Source organism: Scyliorhinus torazame, chromosome 15 (genome assembly GCF_047496885.1).
Source record: "Scyliorhinus torazame isolate Kashiwa2021f chromosome 15, sScyTor2.1, whole genome shotgun sequence".
In the NCBI taxonomy this organism is placed as follows: Eukaryota; Metazoa; Chordata; class Chondrichthyes; order Carcharhiniformes; family Scyliorhinidae; genus Scyliorhinus; species Scyliorhinus torazame.
In genome coordinates this window covers 19,287,118-19,307,434 of record NC_092721.1, presented here as the reverse complement: position 1 = coordinate 19,307,434, position 20,317 = coordinate 19,287,118, and the positions used below count along the sequence as shown (strand labels likewise).

The 20,317-nt window shown below is 48.0% G+C and overlaps 1 protein-coding gene across 5 annotated transcripts in view; it reads left to right on the top strand.

Moving 5' to 3' along the window:
* Positions 1 to 20,317, top strand: part of dachc (dachshund c) — a 665,620-nt gene that overhangs the window by 491,528 nt on the left and 153,775 nt on the right. For 2 of the 5 annotated variants that reach the window (XM_072476125.1, XM_072476123.1), the window contains exon 4: positions 4,854 to 4,931. The exons of the other annotated variants lie outside the window; for them this stretch is intronic. In XM_072476125.1, the coding sequence (XP_072332226.1) occupies positions 4,854 to 4,931 (78 nt within the window). The remainder of the gene's footprint in view (positions 1 to 4,853; positions 4,932 to 20,317) is intronic. 5 annotated transcript variants of the gene reach the window in all.

Here is a 20,317-nt window from a genome sequence, read left to right as displayed (position 1 = left end):
TTCAGGTTTGTCTGATTTAGAGGTCTTTTTCTTCAGAAAAAAATACAATCCTTTTCAAGTATTTTGCCCGGGGTAGCGGCTTTAGTGGCATCTGTCAGTTTATTTCAAGATCTGGTTTTGTCTCGAGGTAATGTTTGTGAACTCACCTTGGACAGGTACTGGGGTTTGTCAGAATATTGAGGGTGGGTCGTAGAGGTATTTGACAGCGAATGTTTGGTCAATGTAAGGTCAGGAATGGGGATATTCACTGACAATTGTGCACCTTTTGGTAATATCCACAACTCCTCAGACACTGAAGCAGTCTGTGGCCATATTCAGCAAGGCCTGGACACCATTCAGGCTTGGGCTGTTAAGTGGTAAGTAACATTTGCGCCACACAAGTGCCGAGCAATGGCCATTTGCAACAAGAATCAAGCATTGCCATAGAACATAATTACCATTACTTATTCTCCCACCGTCAACATCCTGGGGTAACCATTGATGAGAGACTCTAACTGACCTCCAGACTTGCCAAAGCCTGTCCACAATCTACAAGCACAAGTCTGGAGTGTGATGGTGTCCTCTGCGGTTGCCTGGATGAGTATAGCTCCAATGAGACTTAGGAAGCTTGGCACCACCCAGGACAATGCATCCCATTGGATTAGCACCCCATCCACCACCTTAACCATTCACTCCCTCTACTACTGGCACTTAATGGCAGCAGTGCTTACCATCAAAAGATGCACTGAAGTAACTTGCCATGGCTCCGTTGACAGCACCTTCAAAGCTGTGACATCTTCCAGCTCCAAGGGCAAGGGCAGCAGAGGCATTGGAACACTGCCAACTGCAAGTTCGCCTCTATGTCATGTACAATCCTGACATCACAGCCACTGGGCCAAATATCAGGAACTCCCTCCTTTACCTGCACTGTGGCTGTACCTAGGCCACATGGACTGCAGAGGTACAAGAAGGAAGCTCACCACCACCTTCTCAAGGGTAACTAGGAATGGAGTGAATGGTTCCCCGGTGATGGGAAGTGCATAAAAAACAAAAATTCCATTGACAGCGGTGGGACCAGAATATCCCACCACTGGCCAATGCCGGGATTCCTCCGCCGGTACGAAACACACCACGGGGGGGCATTGAAAACCCCATTCTTTGGTTCTGCCTCAAATCCCATTCTGGACACAAGTAGTTGCCATAATTTTAAGAGTGTGTCATATCCCTGAGGCAATTAGGCACAGCCTGCCATGCTAAACTGGTGTACTTTGCACCTCTTTTATGCTTAGAAAGCCAGTGTCACACATTGCAAATTTCAACCTCAGAATGAATTAAGGTGAAGTTCCGCAACCCTGCTTCATATTAAAGAAGTTTGCCAAAACAATCCTTGTGTTGACGTGGCACATTCTTCATCAAGAAAATATGTGGCAATTTTTATTTAATTAATTATTCGCTCCTGTGGGCAGCACGGTAGAATAGTAGTTAGCACAAATGCTTCACAGCTCTAGGATCCCAGGTTCGATTCCCGGCTTGGTCGCTGTCTGTGCGGAGTCTGCACGTTCTCCCCGTGTCTGCGTGGGTTTCTTCCGGGTGCTCCGGTTTCCTCCCACAGTCCAAAGATGTGCAGGTTAGGTGGATTGGCCATGCTAAATTGTCCAAAATTGCCCTTCGTGTTAGGTAGGGTTACTGGGTTATGGGGATAGGGTGGAGGTGTGGGCTTGGGTAGGGTGCTCTTTCAAAGAGCTGGTGCAGACTCGATGGGCCGAATGGCCTCCGTCCGCACTGTGAATTCTATGAATTCCTCAACCACACAGACATGTTGGCAAATGAACAATTTGTATCTAAATGCATCAGTGCGTCGCAAATCCGTGGCGGTGTGTTTGCACATCATGCTATGATCTCTGGAACAGCCAGCAGCTATTCAGGTGCTTTTGCTACAGAGGCGGAAAGACATTACTTCTTGGAAGGAGTTGAACCAAACGGGTTGATTTTTAGGCTTTTCTAAGTTTGCAGAACAATAAACTCCACCCGCAAGCCCTTCTGTCCATGCATTGAACGATATAAAATTTCAGAAACTCAATATTTTACAGTCGACTGCTCTCTCAAAAGAGTCTTGTATTTACATAGCATACAACCTTCGGATAATTCAAACTGCTACACCGCCCATGAAGTTGTTTTGAAGTATAGTCATTATTGTAATGCAGGAATTGGGGCAGCCAGTTTGCACATAGCAAGTAGCCACAAGCAACACAGTGAAAAGGAACAGAAATTCTGTTTTTAGCTGTACTTTTAGAAACGTAGAAAGTATGGCCATTCGGCCCTGCTCCGTCATCCATTATGATCATGGCTGATCATTTGAGGGTTACATATTCACCAGGACACCAGGAAGAGTTCCTTCTTTTTATTTGAGCTTCTGGGATATTTTACATCCACTTGAGAGGCCTTGGGTTTAAGGTCACATCCTCTGACAGTGCGTCACTCCCTCTGTACTGCATAGATCATGACCTCTAGTCGCTGCAGTGAGACTTGAACCTTCTGCTTCAGAGGTAAGACTCCTGTCACACAACACATACTAAATAGCTGGCATCTAATTGTGTAGCAGCTTGGTTAGACAGCTTCTGGAGTACTCTGTGCAGTTTTGGTCCCCTTATCTGAGAAAGGATATTATTGCCATAGAGGGAATGCAACAAAACTTCACCAGACTTGTTCAGGAGATGGCGCGACTGCCTCATGAAGTGAAATTGGGTGAACTGGGTCTGTATTCTCTAGAGTTTCAAAGAATGAGAGGTGATCACATTGAAACCTACAAAATACTTGAAGGGAATAGACAGGGTAGGTGCAAGTAAGAGTCTAAAACCGTCTAGAGTCTAGAAGAGTCCAGAATCTGGGGAGTCTAGAACCAGGAGGCACAATTTAAAATAAGGGAGATGCCACTTAGGACGGAGATGAGGAGAAATTCATTTGCACAGAGTGTTGTGAATCTTTTGAATCCTCTACCCCAAAGAGCTATGGAAGCTCAGTCATTGAGTATGTTTAAAGCAGATATTGTTAGATTTCTAACGAACAATAATGTAAAGGGTTATGGAGATAGTGGGTGTGAAAGATATTGAAGAGTCCAATCAGCCATGCTCGTATTAAATTGTGGAGCACATTCGATGGGCTAAATGGCCGACTCCTGTTCCTATATTGTATGTTCCTATCCTCTACTCCATATGGCATAGGAGTAGCTACAGCAGTGTGGTTATTGCACCATCTGGATAAAGCTAAGAATAGGATACCTCCAAAACTAAGGAACCAAAAGTGAGATAAAAGTGCTTAAATGACATTAAAGGTTTGGAATTTAACAGCTTGTAGATAGTTAGATAGCATTAGGAATCTACTGGGCGGCACGATAGCACAGTGGCTAGCACGGTTGTTTCACAGTGCCAGGGACCGGGGTTCGGTTCCCGACTTGGATCACGGGCTGTGCGAGTCTGAACATTCTCCCCGCGTCTGCGTGGGTTTCCGTCGGGCGCTCCAGTTTCCTCCCACAAGTACCGAAAGACATGCTTGTCAGGTGAATTGGACATTCTGAATTCTCCCTCCGTGTACCCGAACAGGCGCCGGAATGTGGCGACTAGGGGCTTTCCACTGTAACTTCATTGCAGTGTTAATGTAAGCTGACTTGTGACAATAATAAAGATTATTATTATTACTGAGAGCGATCAGAAGTTCCACATTTCTGCGGACTTGTGTAGGACATTCAATTCAACAGAATTGAGTCCCAGGGAAGAGAAATATTGGGCAGATTTGGAACATTGAAGGACGAGAGAAGAAAGTAGCAGAGCAACAGCACAGGAAACGAGGACTAAGCTATTCAGCCCCACAAACCTGTTCTGACATTAGATGGTAGCCAATTTCTACCTCACCCCTGTGCCCCCTAATTAACACCCTCGCCGAACAAAAATCCACCGATCAGTTCCCAAAACTGATCCCCAACTTCAACATGATTTTTAGGGAAGAGTGTTCCAGATTTTTAATACCCTTGTCCACACTTTACACAATAAAAATTAGGCAGAACTGCCCAACAGTTAAGGTTTCCATTTTGTTCCCCTCTTGTTTCAGGTTATGGTGCTTGTCATCCCCTTGTATAAAATGCAACATTTGCTTTCTTTTGGTTGCTTTATATTCCGACAGTCAACAAGTTACGCGTGGAGTATGTGTTCTATTGATATATAATATAAAGCTGGGCGCATCACATGAGGGACCGTTCCTCTTCGCATACATGTCCACGCATTAGCAATAGCTGCTTGATGATCACAAACTGCTTATCCCCCCCCCCCCCCCCCCCCACCCGAGCCGGAATCAATTGCAGATCCTCTCCTTGTGCCCCATCCACCATCGGCTGACAATTTAATTGCAAGGAAAATCAGATTGGAATCTGTGAAGAAGTTTTATTTTATCATTTCCATTCAAATCAGAGCGCCTTTGTGCTTTTCTGAAAGGGAGGATATCATACAGCTCTGCTTTTGTGGAGCTTTGAAAATTGAATTTGAGCAAGAACGACTTGCTGGATTTGCTCCTTGCAGAATATTGCCTATTTCACGTTTGTGCGACCTGTTATGCGAGCTTTTAATTGAGCCGAACTGAGTGAGCTGTAATTGATACAGAATCACGATTCGTCAAGAGCTACAATAACAAGGTAATGCCGTTTCTTTTTAATCTCCTTGGACTCCCTCCTCTGATGTTTTCTCCGCAAAATTAATTCTGTTGTAGGTTGGTAAGGTAGCTTTCTTATGGAAATGAATCATTTTTCAGGCTTTTACTTTCAAGCTTTAATACCTACCTATAAATCAATGGCATGTAATGGAAGGCTTTTGATTTTTGTGTTCAAGGTTTTACAAAAGCAAACTCAAAGAATCTCCAAAGAGGTGCTCTAATTGCACAGAAAGCAATGCCAAACATCAAAAAATGTAAGGGGATGTTTTTTGATCCGTTCAGGTTTTACACTGGTTTTCAATGTCTAAAGTTGATACTCTGTGTGCGTCTGGTCCTCTTTTTAATATGTCCCTCAGGCTGGGTTAACCTTTGAGTGAGCCAGGAACATTGAATAGCATGTAATAATTCAGTGGCATTTTTTCTTTCGATATAGGTGTTCACTATACAAATAGCACAGTTGAAGCCTAGTGCACTGCGTAATTCGCATAAAGGCAACTGGTTTGCCTTGTAGGAACATAGGAACAGGAGTGGTCCATTCAGCCCCTTGAGCCTCCCCTGCCTATTCAAGTAGAACATGGCTTATCTGTATCTTACAGGTGCCCCCAATCATGGTGTGTTTTTTTGGGAGAAGGGATTTCTAGATGTCCACAATCCGTTGTCTGAAGAAGTACTTTGTGATATCCTCCATGAACATCCTAGATCTAATTTGCAGGTTTTATGTGGTAGCATGGCCCCTTTAAGGGGGCGGGCTCATGGAACCCTGTGACGGGGTCTGAGCCCAATTGCACGGAGGTGTGCGAACCCCGGCCAATAGCGCGCCAGCGTGGGGCCGGGTAGCGGAGTTAACGGGCAGAGTAGACCCTGGAGTTAGGGAGCGAACACTTCTACATTGGCATTCCGTGCCAATATTGTGCTTGCCTTTTATCTTCTTTAATTTACTCTTTTGGTTTACACCATACGCCTCCAGCGTGTATATCTCGAGCCACCATATTGGTGATGAGGTAAAAACTTCGTCCGCAGCGAAATGCTGCAGAATTGAGGGGAGGGGGGGGGGAAGGAAAGGGCCCCAGGAAGGGAGAAGAATCGGGTTACTTATTTGAAAAGTCAGGAGCCAGCAATTCACCAAAACAAAGTGAGTCAAAATGTCAATCAGTAAATTGCAACAGTTTGACCAGAGGGCTGAAGATTGGAGTCGGCAGAGAACAACTCTGTTACTTCTTCACTGCAAATGGTGAAGATAAACAGAAAGTGATCCTTCTGACAGTCTGTGGGCTTCAAACCTACAACTTGACAAGGAATCTAATGTCCGTGAGGCAGCGGACCCCAAGTCCTTCGACCAGTTGGTCAAACTGGTGAAGGAGCGTTTTGACCCAAGGCCCTCAATAATTTTTCAGTGTTACAAATTTAACTCAGTGGTCTGGGACCCTGAGGAGTCCATCTCGGTCTTCACCGCCAGACTTCGACAACTTGCTGAGCACTGCGTGTTTGAAACCACACTACGTGACATGCTTCGCGACCGATTGGTTTGTGGGATACAGAATCTCAATATACAAAAGGAGTTTGTTGCCAAGGCTATGGTAGCACTGGAGATGACTATTAAGATCGCATAGGTGTGGTGGAGTGTGCTGAAAAGGGCGCCAGCAAACTCCACAATGTGGCTGAAGGGGAAGTAAATTTAGTTTGGGGCAGTATGGCCGTGAGACGAGTGGCAGGATCATCGGGAATGGCGGGAAACCAGACCCAGTCCTGGGCACAGGAACACAATCAGAGGATAGGGAATCGGTTCGGTAGTTAACCCCAAGTTAAAGAGGACTGCGGAGGAGAGTTCCAGGAGAATTGCCCCTGCTGGAAGTTCATGTGTTTTAGATTCAGCCGGCAAGACCACACCCAAGCATGCTGCCGGACAAAAAAGGGCGCGGTCATGCAAGAAAAGAGGGAGCAGCCACAGCAGCAGTCCATGCAGCAACTTTACAAAGTTGAGAGCAGCTCTAAGGAAAAGGGCATCATCTGGGTCCTACAGCTAAATAGCCCCAGGTTATTTACTGTCCTACAACACCATCCCCCATTCAACGACGGACATGACACCTACTCAACCCCTGATGAGTCGTCGTCTTCAGACCAGCATTAATTGGAGGTTTCCAAATTTGGCAAGGAGGGTGGAGGCATGCCAGGCATCCCAGATGGACCACCGTCCAGCTAGGAAAGGAGACAGGTTGCTCCAGGTAGGGCACGTAGTTTTGGGCCGGAATTATACCTCGAGGTCACGGTGGTTAGCTGGGTTCATCGAGGCCCATTCATCAACTGTTTTGTATATTGTTAAAGTGGCTGGTTGGACACTTAAAAAGGATGTGGATCACTTAAGGAGTCAGAGGTTGGCGACCTCTATTCCAGAGAGAGGGGTCCTAATGTTGTCGTTGGGGGACCTGTGGATGTCCCTGTACAAGAGGAGTCAAGGGTTCAGGAGAATGCCTTGCCTGTGGTACCTACATCGAATGGTGAACTTGCTGGTCTGGTTGCTGCTGCTGAGGCTGGGATACTGTTACCTGATTCAGCGGTCTTTACTGTTCCTGGGAGTGAAAGACTGGCTGTGGTTTTGAGGAGATCCAGTAGGATCAGGAGGTCCCTGCAAGGATTGACTCTTGAATGGAACGACCCTCTTCCCTTAAGTTGTAAGTTGATAATGTGTTATATTTGTTATTATCTGCCTGCTTACCACTGGCTGGGGACTAATGACAATCCCACAATCCTTAGGGAGTATAAGCTTCCCTAATGAGGGGGGGTGGAGAAACCATTAGCAGGTCCCTGCATAAATAAAACTGGCCAGTATGGAACCAGCTAGAGAGGAGTGAGCAGCAAGGGAGTTACTGCTGCTGTTGTATATATATATATATATGTTATTGTAAATAAAGTTTTCTTTCAGCTCTACAAACACGTGCTGGATTCTTCGTGGCCCTCACAAAACTGGCGACGAGGGTTAAAGTGGATAGCTGTTTACACTGCTGAAGCCACCACCCTGGATTTTTGTTGGATACAGGTTGGAAGTTGTTTTTCTGTTCCACCATGCCTCTTTATGGACGTTTGGATGTCTTTGATGCTGCGCTGGAGAGTTCCGACAGAAACTGGGGCCAGCCCAGGGACCGTACCTTCCATTTGGATGAACCTGCGGAGACCAGTCCCGAGGACGTGGAGACAGAGGACGACTGCCTGCAGCTGCATTGTGTGGCAGCTCCCCGTGTGACCCCCATTAAGGTGGCAGTAAGGGTCAATGGTCACCCGCTTGAGATGGATTTAGACAGTGACACAGCGGTCGCAGTGATCGCCCAGAGGACATTCGACCGCATCAAGCAGGGTATACAGACCCTTGCATTAACCGACACACAGGCCAGGTTGGCCACCTGCATGGGGGAACCATTGGACATTGCAAGAACTATGATGACTCCTGTTGTTTATGGATGCCAGGAGGGGATCCATAAACAACTAATGGCAATCCCACAATCCTTAGGGAGTATGAGCTTCCCCAATGAGAGGGGCAGAGAAATCATTAACAGGGCCCTGCATAAATAAAGCTGGCCAGTATGGAACCAGCTAGAGAGGAGTGAGCAGCAAGGGAGATACTGCTGCTGTTGTGTATATATATATATATATGTTTTTGTAAATAAAGTTTTCTTTCTGTTCCACAAACTCGTGCTGGATTCTTCGTGGCCCCCACAAAAATATTGTAAATCGTTATCATGTTGTTAAGTGAGGGACTTAAGGGGAGAGGGATATGGTGGCTCAGCCTCTCTAAGGGGACAAACGTGCGCGCCCATGTGATGAACTCTGAGCCAATCGCGTGGAAATGACAAAACCCCGGCCAATAGCACGCCAGCACGGGCCAGGGAACGGAGGGCAGAGTAATCCCTGGAGCTGGAGAGTGAACACCAGTACAGAGTTACTCTGTGTCACTTCTGCGTTTGCCTTTTATCTTTCTTAATGAACCCCTTTTGGTTTACACCATACGCCTCCAGCATGCATGTCCCAAGCCATCACGTTTTTATGCTACCCGACCCAAAAAATGTTTTTTTCTCTATCAAGATCAGGCTATGCAATCCCTCCCCTTAATCATTTACCCTAACTGCTGTACGGCCTTGGTCACCTTTGAGTTTCAATTGCAACCGTTATATAATGTTTAATGGATTAACATTTTAATGTCACACTTTTGATACCTGCTGTAGATAGACCTTGTGGTGACTTGAAAGATTGGCAATCTCCATTTGTCTTGTTCAGAGGTTCAGAGACTGGACAATAACATTCAGACAATAAGACACTGATGTGCTGGCTTTAGGGCAGTTTATTAAGCAACAAAAGTTACAGTTCAGAGAAGGAAGCAGGAACCCTAGTTCAAGTGGTTCTTACTTTCAACTGACTCCAGTGGCTACAAATGGCAGGTGACTTCTGTTCTTCTTTCTCTCTGTACATCTTCTTCAAATCCTAAACGTAAAGAACATCTCCAAGTTCATTCTGGTTAATGCCTGCAGCCAGGGGCTCCTCCTGTTCTGACCTTGTTTCATAGAATTTCAGTGCAGAAACCTTGTTATCTGTCTGCCAATGCATACATTAACTGGCAATTCTGATCATGACCCATGGTCACAACTCTTGGTAGTCACAACCCAAGCAGCATATCCTTAACATGTAAACAACCAATCCATACATGAGGTTCTAATTAACTCAAGCCATGCAGACAGTACCCGCACATTTACATCAGCCCTTCTTTTATCAGGAACTCATTCAAAGTACACACAAAAAATAATGCATCAAAAAGTATAAAGACTCAAAAAACATTAAAAAGGTTCACATTTCCGACAATGCCAACCCCTGAAGTTCAATTCCCCTCTGCCACCAATTACCATGGAATAATTGGAATCCATTTTGTTCAGCCCAATGCTGTTTCAGATTTGAATGAAGGAGAAAATAACTTGAGATAGAATCATAGGGCGGGATTTTCCACACCCCGCGGCGTGTTTTATGGCGACAGAAGCGACCCGACGTCAGCTGGCGGGGGGGATTTTTCGGTCCTGCCGATGTCGAAGGCTTTCTCCGTGGCTTGCATCTTCCGCAGCTGGGGAACCCGCCACGGGGTTGGACGGGGGTTGCCATCGGTGGGACCAGAATTTCCCGCCGGCGAGATAGGCCGGAAAGTTCTGGCCAGAATGGTTGCAGCAGAGAAGGAGGACATTCAGCCTGTCAAGCCCATGCTGGTTCCCTGCACGATGAAACTCACCTACTTTCTCTCCCCAGCCTTTTCCTCGATGCCCTTCAACGTATTGCCGTCCAAGTCCTCAGCAATTGTTCAAGTTCTAAAGGAGTAGAGTGTTAGCAGGTTATTGATGACTATGTACACAGCGTTGGAATGTTTTTTTTAAATTTTGTGCCATGAGTGACTCAAAATCAAATAAATCATAATCTTATTACCCAGTTCCCCAATTTATTGTGGTTTATATATTCTTAAGTCCCCAAAAGAGATCACTGCAAATTTGACCAGATTTACTTCTAATGAAGCTGTAATTGGAATAAAGCTAGAAATACAGAAAGGTGAACTGTTTGAACTCCAATGATTTATGGCTGAAGTATTAACTTTGTAAAAGATAATTTAATCCTTGATTTATAATGAGTCAAAGAGTAATGAATAATTAAACCATCGGTCTGCACGTCATCGATGCAACATATATTGAGATTTGTTAGGCATGTCGGGCTAATTCTTGAGCAACTTTATTTTCATCTTAGACATGCCATACTTAGTCCCGTTTACTGCACTGGGGAGCGCCGTTCACCGTGCACCATCAGTAGCTAGGGACAGTGGGGGTGACAATTGTTGATCATGAAGACACGTTACACCCAAGACGTGTGAAGCCTCTATCCCATTATTCGGCGCTACGGGCTGATCTTCATCCCCCAGTTGCATTCCACCCCCTGGGCACGGTGGTGCTGGATCTGCTCCCCCCCGCACCCCCCAGATCTGCCCGCCCCCCCCCCCCCCCCCCCCCCGAGGCACACCAAGTGCAGGTGATGGGTATGAGCACGCTGTCAGCAGATAGACAGGAGTCAGGCGATGGCATAGATTGAGGAGCACGAGAGCTCAGCTCTCAGTGGGTTATCATCACCCTCCTGCCTTGTCTATTGACCCACTGACAATGCCGACACAGGTCCATCACCCTGAGGTGACGTAACACAGACCTTAGGATGGTGGTACAGGGAGATTGGCGGGGGGCGGAAGGGAGGGGTGGAATGGATGTGTGTGTGGGGGAATGGTTGCGGGGGCAGGAGGGGGGGAGAGGCAGATCAGTTGGGGGATGGGTGGGGAGGTGGTGGATGGGAAGGGGAGAGGAGGGGTTGAGATGACGGATGAGGCCATGTCCTATGAGAAGCGGGCGAGGATGAAGGCCTCACTGGCCCTCCGGGCATGCCGGATCCTCGCTTCGCCTGTCCTCCATCATCCAGATGCTCCCGCGTGTTCTCCCAGGGGCCGTCCTCCAGCCCCTCCTGGTTCGGCACTGCCTCCTCTGACGAGACAGCATGTTCCTCCTCCTCCACCTCCACCCCGCTGCTGTTCCAGGTTGTGAAAGACACACGACAAAGTGCATCACCAGATCGGAACCGCAGTTTGAGCAGTCCAATGTATCGCTCAATGTCAGCCCGGGTGGCCACATGGGCATCGTTGTACCGGGTCTCCACATTGGTCTCCGGCCTCCGTACTGGCGTCATTAGCCTGGACCTAAGCGGGTACCCCTTATCCCCCAAGAACAAATTGGTCATTTTGGAGTGCCCCCTGAAGAGACCGGGGATATCCGACTGCCCCAGGATGCAACTGCCGTGCACACTCTTCGGGAAGCATGCATACACGTGCAGCACACGCACCCCCAGCCCCAGGGGGCCCCTGAGCACTGGACCTCAGACTCCGGACCCCAAACCCGTGCCGGGAATATTTCTTGGACCGGGCGCAGGTCACCTCCCTGTCCACGCGGGGATGTCCGCAGTGCTGAAGCCCAGCTCTTGGATGTTTGATTGTTGGCTGCTGCTTCTGTGGTGTTGAAACCTCCAGTGTTCAGGCCTCATGATCTAATTAGGGTGCCAGGCAGTAACACTCGCCTGCGACCTGGCACATCTACCTACGGGAATCCACATGGGAGCTGTGAAGTGCTCACATTATTAACATTAGTGATAGCCTTCAGCTGTGCAGCCAGAGGTGGCTATGGTCAGTGGGAGTTAAAGTGACCTTCACCATATTACCACGGACGGGGCTCTGCCTTGAAGGTGTTCAGTGGGATGGACAGGCAGCAGCTGAAGTTGCTCATGATATGGGTGTACATGATCCAGAGGATGGCTGTTAGGAACCGTGCTGAGCCCCTCACCACCGCCGCCCCCCCCCCCCCCCCCCCCCCCGCCCAGGGGCAATCCCCCACCGAATGTAACCGGTCCGCCCCGACCAGGCCCGTTCCGCACTGGGATCTCCCCCACCCAGCCTGAGCTGATTGCCTGGTTTCCAAGATGGCTACTCACCTTCTCTGATCCCCCAGCTGCCATTGCGCTACCTCCATATTTAAATAGGTGTGCTAGAGGGCGCCGGCCTGATCGCTCGCTGGGGACCTGGTTAGATCACGGAGGCTGTTAGATAGGGTCCCTCCCATTAATGGGACGGAGATTGGTGATTATTGGTTTCTCGCCACGCCGCGGTGGGATCCTGATATCGCCAATGGGAGTGGGTCGGTTTGATCGGAAACTGATCAGCGCCCAGCGCGGTTCCCAATTGCGGCCTCTCCCGCAATCTAACCGGCTTGGCTAAGATTCACGCCCGCGCAATGCGGCCGATAGATCTCGCCCATGATAGAAGTGGGAACTAGGATTCTCTGGCCGCTGCGATTCTCTTTTCCCGCCAGCAGTGCACCCCCACCCATTGGTTTCCCGCTGGGGTGGCTTCAATGGGAAATCGCATTGGCTCATGGCGGGGAGACAGAATGCCATCACCAATGAACGGCGTTGCGGAGAAACATGCGGCTGTTGACCGGAGAATCCAGCCCCTGATTTCATCAGAAATATCTAAAAGCAATTAAACATGACCTGGAAGAGAACTAATTTGCAGGGTTATGATTCGGGGCTAATCTGGACGGAAAGAACTGGCGCAGGTACAATGTGTCGAAGGGCCTCTCTCCATGATGTTGAGCTTTTATTCTGTCGATCGAATTGTCACATGATGACCTGATGAAGCAGCTACCTAAAGGGTCGCGTGACAGAAGAGTGGGCGTTCCTCACGGAGTGTCTGCAGAGCACAAGAACATATAGCTGCTCAGGCCATTGAACAAAACTCTTGTTCGAAGACCTTGGTCACCAGTCATTGGAACCCAGCATTTTGACATATTCTATGATTCATATTTTCATCACCTGTTCAGCCTTCTGCCATTTTCTGGTAGAGTCATGCTCCCATAGGTTCTGCTGTTCTTAGTAATCCTGCCCATTACTCTTGTTCCTTCTAACCATTGCCTCTCCTCCGTAGTCTGAAAGCATTGCAGGAGAAATTGATCCCTGTTGCATCAATTATCTGGGCAACAAATTCTGAGCAAGAAGAGTACTTGAAGTATCCCTGATATCATGTTGTTCATGGATAATTTTCTGGCATCACAGGGCAGCCACCTTAAGCTGGTGTTGTGCCCCTTGTACTTTTTATGAGGCAACTAATACTTGTTTAGAGATACCTGGGGCTGGACTCCCCGCAGCCCCATGGCAAAATCGCTCCCAACCGGCCGAGTTCTCGACGGCGTGGTTCTAACCATCCATCGCCGTTCGAGAAGCTCGCTTGTCGGCTGCGGACTCAGTCCGCGGCCACGCCGGCGGGAGCGGGGGAGGGGGGGGGGGGGCGTCTGGGGACAGATCGGGCTGGTCGGATCTTCGGGTGCGCGGCGATCGGGGGGGGGGGGGGGGGCCTATATTTTGCAGCTGCCTCCGTGGTCCGAGTCCGCCATGGCGCTCGGCGCGGCCGCTGGAGGCCACCGCCATGTGCATGCGCGGATTCGAAAGCGGACTTGCGGGGGCCTGTATCCGCAGCTAAAGCTGCGTGAAGCACTCTGGGTCCCTGCTGGCCCCCTGCAGGTGACTAAATTGGATGATCTTTTTTATCGGAAACTCGGGAGTGAAATGCTAGAGTTTTTCTCCGGCGTGGGGACATAGTCCCATTTTGGAAGAATCCAGCACAGTACCTTCATGCGCATGGACACGATGGGACAAATAGCATTCTGCTGCCCTGTATGGATCCTTGGACTTTGTTCCAAGCAGTGATATCTTCATGAATGAGGCTAGAAACTGTGTATAAGCAATTGATTCAGAAAGGGGAAGAGATGAGGAATTAAAACGCCCAACATCTGCATCCTTGCACCTATCCTTGAAGATTCCACTGGATGGAGATCAGGAGCTCCTAAATTCCAAGCCACGCGATCAATTATAACAGTCCCAACTTAGAACAGGACATATAGCACAGATTAAGACCCAACACTTTTCAATTTATATGCTGCAACTAATCTGTGATCTTACTAATTAATGACCTTCCAAGTGTAACTCTGTACACTAAGTACAGTTAAGGCTTTATTACCTGGCACGCATGGGAAATGGGTGGTGCCATGTAATCAAAATGTCGGTTAACAGAGTTCCATTTAGCAATAGAATACAGTGCAATACCTGTCACATGAACTAATATGCAAATACTTAGGAAATAGAGAAGAGTATTATTTTAATTTCCTGTCTTTAAGAGTACATTAAAACATAAAATAAATTATAATACATTATAATACAGAGTACAAGTATGGGTTCCAGATAACTTTGTACTTCCTGAATTCAGGTTGGGAAAGTGATGAGTTGCATTCGGGAAACATCAGAAATTCCGGTTGAATGACACAAAGTTTACTGTAGTCAGAGACTAATTGACTGAGCAGGGGTAACACGTTCTTGCAAAAGCAACGGATGGAGTCTTCCATTCTCGGCGGGTGTCTTATTCGCTGCCTGAAAATACAATGAGCCATCCATTCCTCCTGAGGAGGATTGCCCGCCATATCTTCTAGCCATCAGGCAATTAAGTAGATAGCAGTGGGTCTTCCACCAGACTGAGGACCCTGGAAGATGACCTTTCACCCACTAAGAGCCTCTGGCCAATCAAGCCGAGCAGCTCTTGCACTGGGGTGGCCATGGTGGAGGCCATGTCTGCTGACAGAACAATGCTTCCTGTAGTCCCAGGACCACTGAGCAACCCAGGAAAAGGGTAAGTGCTGTTTGGAGAGTGGTGCTTTCACAGGGTGGGTGTCATGGGGAGTGGGGGACATAGGAGTTGACAGTAGGGCAGGGGGGAGGCTGTTAGCAGCCACCCATTGGGCCCATGTCCATGGCCATCAACTGTGCACATTTAGGGACATATTGAGGGACTCCACCTCCTCACCTGTCCAGCTGGCATACACAATTTTATCAGTAGAACTGGGAAGATTGCAGCAGCAGTGGGAAGAGGCCCTTAAGCTTCATTAAAGGGACTCCGGTAGTTATGGGGCTTCTTGCCCAGAACTTACTTCAAGTGGAGGCAGGAAAGTGTTGGGTAACAGTCCTGACACCGACCCGTCAAATATTTAAGCCCACCTACATCTTTCCACGGCTCCTGTGGGGGACCAATGTTGCCAACCCTCTAGGATTGGCCTGGAGTCCCCAACAATTGAAGGTCTGTCTCCAGGACACTGCTGTGTGAAATCCTGGAGAAAAATCGTCGGAGCATCAAAGTCACTCTTTCAGTTTCTTTGAACATATCTCTTTCCCAGTTACAAAAATATCAAACATTTGATTAAAAATAAGGCTCTTTGGCTGGCAGTCAAGCTTCATCCGATTGGGCAATGGGTCTTTTTGTTTTCCAGTTTGGTGTAGTCAGGCAGTGCATCACAATAATGGATGTGGTGGGTGACTACCATAGCCAGAGTGTGGGGGCAAATCATGTATTGAAACTTCCAGGAATACATAATCATGGTTGGCAAACCTAGTGGGGTTCCAGTCAAGATCCAGTATTTATATAGCAGCTTAAATATATTAATATGCCCCAAAGTGGCTTCACAGTCACTCAATCAAACAGTATATGACACAGAGTCACCTATGGTGATATTAAGATAAGTGAGTCAGTCAAAGAGCTAAGTTTGAAGTCTTGTCTAGAAGGAGAGGGAGGCAATGAGGCAGAGACATTTGGAAGAGACTTTCAGGAATGGTAACCATGAAACTATCACCAACTATTGGAAAAACCCATCTGGTTCACGACTGACCTATCGGGAAGGAAATCTGCCATCCTTCCCTGGTCTGGCCCACACACGACTCCAATCCCACTATTTCAAAATAAAAGTATGAGCCATGATTAATGCTCCTGGTCACTATCTAGTAACTCCCTTGCTGTGATATGCAGAACTGAGGATGCCAAATCAGGCTCACTGGCAACTCCTCAAATTGTTGGAACAGTTTTCCAAAATGCACTTTGCCTCTTCGCAAGAAGATTGACTGGACGGCAGAGGTGTCAAGCTTCAGCCTGTATCTATGGAAGGATTTTTCAACACCCGCAGAGCAGTACGGTAGCATAGTGGTTAGCACTATGGCTTCACAGCGCCAGGGTCCCAGGTTCGATTTCCGGCTTGGGTCACTGTCTGTGCGGAGTCTGCACGTTCTCCCCCTGCCTTAGTGGGTTTCCTCCGGCTGCTCCGGTTTCCTCCCACAAATACTGAAAGATGTGCTTGTTAGGTAAATTGGACATTCTGAATTCTCCCTCCATCTACCCGAACAGGCGCCGGAGTGTGGCGACTAGCGGCTTTTCACAGCAACTTCATTGCAGTGTTAATGTAAGCCTACTTGTGACAATAAAAGATTATTATTTTAAAAAATTGGAGGCGAAGAGTTAAAAAGAAAAATTGTCTTCCAACACAAGTCTAGATGAGACATGCCACGTGACTCAAGGGTTTGGCCAGTGGGCAACAAATCCGATTCCCAAGAAATTTGACAAAGCGAAACGCTGAACTTCCACCATTTAGCATTTTTGAAGGAAATATGAAGCTGTTCAGTCAGGCTAAGACCGTCTCCATTTATCACCTTGGTTACATAACATTGGTAACATTCTCCCTTAGAAAACCAAATTAGTCACACATCTTTTCCAAGCACATTAAGTCTTAAGTGTTGCTTTGCGTTGCACTTTATAGAAAGCAGTCTTAATCAACGTGCCCAGTTAAAAAGGTAAAAGCACATTGAAAAGGCAGATCTATGGGTTTCAAATGCACTTTGGACAGTTTCCCTCGAAGCTCAAAAGATTCATTCAGAGCCGGGCTAAACAAATTAAAATGTAATCCTGCAATTTTTTAATAAACTATTTTAATAGCAGTGAGTAAATAAAAATGGCAGGATTATTTAAAGCTCCTCTTAGATCACAATCTATCACAGTGTGGGGGGTGAAGGAAGGGGGTCTGCGTTTAAGAAACCAATTAAAATATGTGATGCCTTGTAATTATATAAATTCTACATTAATTACAATTTAATGAATAAGTTTGGTGGCTACTTTTTATATATTATTCAAATGCATATACTCCAGGGGTATCAATAATTCATCGCTCATAAAGGCCAAACTAATTTATTTATTCAGAAAATAAAATTAGGATTCGTGCTTTTCTTTCGAACAATGAAGATTCAGCATAAATAGAGCTTCTTAGGATACAGCTGGCCTCGCTTCCCGGTGAGAGACACTTTGAATGTTCATCTGATGTATATGAAGATTGACACTTAAACAAACGTGCAAACACGAAACTTGGGAAACATCAATGTCACTGGAATAACATCAAGACATGGCATAAGCAAGTCTCAAGCAAATGCCTGACCTTCCATCTATCCCTTTGTTGGTCGAATATTTAATTGTTGATCTGAAGCCAGTCAGTGTGAGCATGAAAACAAAATCTTGTTCATATTTTTAAAAGTATTTTCAGCTTCTGCATTGATCGAACACCACACAACACCAGGGTGGGGAGGGGAGTGTGCCCAAGTCAGCAGGGGTCTTGATGGACGTGCCCCACTATAGCCCCAGAAGCTGACTGGAAAACACACTGGTGTGCGTGGACTTCCTCTGTTTAACAACTCTAATGGTGAGGCTGTGTTTATATTAAACGTTAGATTTTGGGTGGCACCATGATTGGGAAGTAATTGGAGATCCCGAGAGGACCAGTCTAGAATTCTGTGCAGTCTGACTGGAGAGGACCTTCACAAGACTCTTCACAGGTAAGCGGTGCTTAAGTGTAATTGGAGTGTGGGCATTCGCTCTGAAAGGTCTTGAGATATTTGAAACAGAGCAGCTGCTGGGAGTGGAGCTTTGTGCAAACATATAAGCGCATGTGAACAGTGTTCACTCTTGAACAACAGCCAGGGGGTTGAAACAAAATACTATCTCATCCCTGTAAAATATCATGGGCGGGATTCTCCGAAAATGGGGCTATGACCCCACGCCGGCGGGAAATCTGGCGCCAACCACTCTGGCGTCAACAGTCCCCGAAAGTGAGGAATTCTCCAATTTCTCGGGGGCTAGGTTGACGCTGGAGTGGTTGGCACTGCTCCAGCCGGTGTTGAAGGGCCATTGTGAGGCCGCAAATACGCTGAACAGCCAGCGAGATCTCATGCATGCGCGGACCGGCCGGCGTATTTCCACACATGCGCAGACCGGTCGGCATATTTCCGCATATGCGCGGGGGTTCCCTTCTCCACGCTGGCCCCCGGGCAATATGGCGGAGCCCTAAGGGGGTCCGGCATGGAGGAAAGAAGGCCCCCCATGGAACCAGCCCGCCCGCGCCAGGCCACCGTGGGGCACCCACCCCCCCTGAGGTCGGATCCCCCCGCCCCCTCCCAGGACCACCCCCGCACACTTACCTGCTAAGTCCCACCATGCGTAATTCACGCCGGCGGGACTGGCCAACACCTTACGGCCACGCGACCCATCGGGGCTCGGAGAATCGCCGGGGGTGCCGTTGTCAACGGCCCCCAACCGGTGTGGTGGGAATCCTGCTAGCCCCCGAAAAACGGTGGCAGAGAATAGGGCAGCCGGCGTCAGGCCGGCGGGGTGGGATTCCCGCCTCCTCCCGGGGATTCTCTGACCCGGCACAGGGTCGGAGAATCCCGACACTTATTTTTCCAAAATTACGCTCCCGGGTAGTCTAACCTGTGGTCGGTTATAACTTTGTTTTTATAAATTTAGAGTATCCAATTCTTTTTTTCCAATTAAGGGGCTATTTAGCATGTCAATCCACCTACACTGCACATCTTTGGGTTGTGGGGGCGAAACCCAAGCAAACACTGGGAGAATGTGCAAACTCCACACAGACAGTGACCCAGAGCCGGGACGAACCTGGGACCTCGGCGCTGTTAGGCAGCAGCGCTAACAACTGCGTCACCATTGTCAAACTGCTGGCTGTGATTTCTCAGTATGCACTTGTGATGCACATGGTTCCTCACCAGGAGAATGACTCAGATATGAAACACCCTGCCCAGGATTATACACTCCCACCTGGTGGGTTTAGAGGCGGGTCGGGAGTATGTAGGGGAGCATGAAATCGCATGGATGGGATTCCCACTGGGATCCCGCCTGCCCCTGATTAGAAATAATTTCATGGTGGAGTGGGCAGGGTTTTGGGGGGCAAAGGGGGGAGGGGCGCTGAGCCACCCCTGTCCCAATTAAAGTCCGAAGTGGCGACCCAACATTTCCCACCTGTCCTCAATGTTTAGGCTGGCTGGTGAACGACAGATCAGGGTCGGGGGGGGGGAAAGAGAAATATAAGCAAACCTACACCTCGGACAGGATATAGTGGGGATGGGGGGGGCATCTCCATCAGAAGCGTTTTTCTGACTGGGCAGCCTCCCCTCCCTGGGACCCTGCCAATTATGTTCTCGCCGGCCCCCTGCACTTTGTTCCTGGCACATTGCCGCAGTACCTTTTCCGGCCACTGCATTGCTGTGCCTGGAGAGCCTGCTGATTGACCTCCAAGGCAGGACCTTCCCATCCCCCCCCCAAGTGAAGACAGAAGACGCCACCTGCCAATTAACGCTTGTCGGAGTTGGCGGGATTGTGTTCCCTGTCGACTCTCCAGATGGCGGGGTCTGATCCCCACCATCAGAAAAATGCAGGCCTCTGTGTGTGTGATTGTATTGTAGGCTCTTCAAGAAGGATTTTAATAATGGAAACCAGTATTTAATTTTCATAGCAGTCTCCCTCATTAATCCTTTGATTTGGAATTGCAACCCACAAGGATAAAGAATTGTTGCTACAGTTATACAGGGTTTTGGTGAGACCACATCTTGAGTCAACCGGACTTATATTCTCTGGAGTTTAGAAGAATGAGAGACGTTCTCAATGAAACCTTCAAAATTCTGAAGGGTGAGTGCTGAGATATTGGCCGGAGTTCTCTGACTTGTAGTATTATTATAACTGTAAGAACTGCAAGGGTTAATGAAGTGTCTTGAGTAGCCACTAGAGGGAGCTACAGTTACAAGTATATAAAGCAGTGCTGCTTTTAGATGTGCGAGAGTGGGTGCAGGAGTTAGCTAGAGAGAGTCAGAAGTACAGATTGGGTGAGTGAGAGCA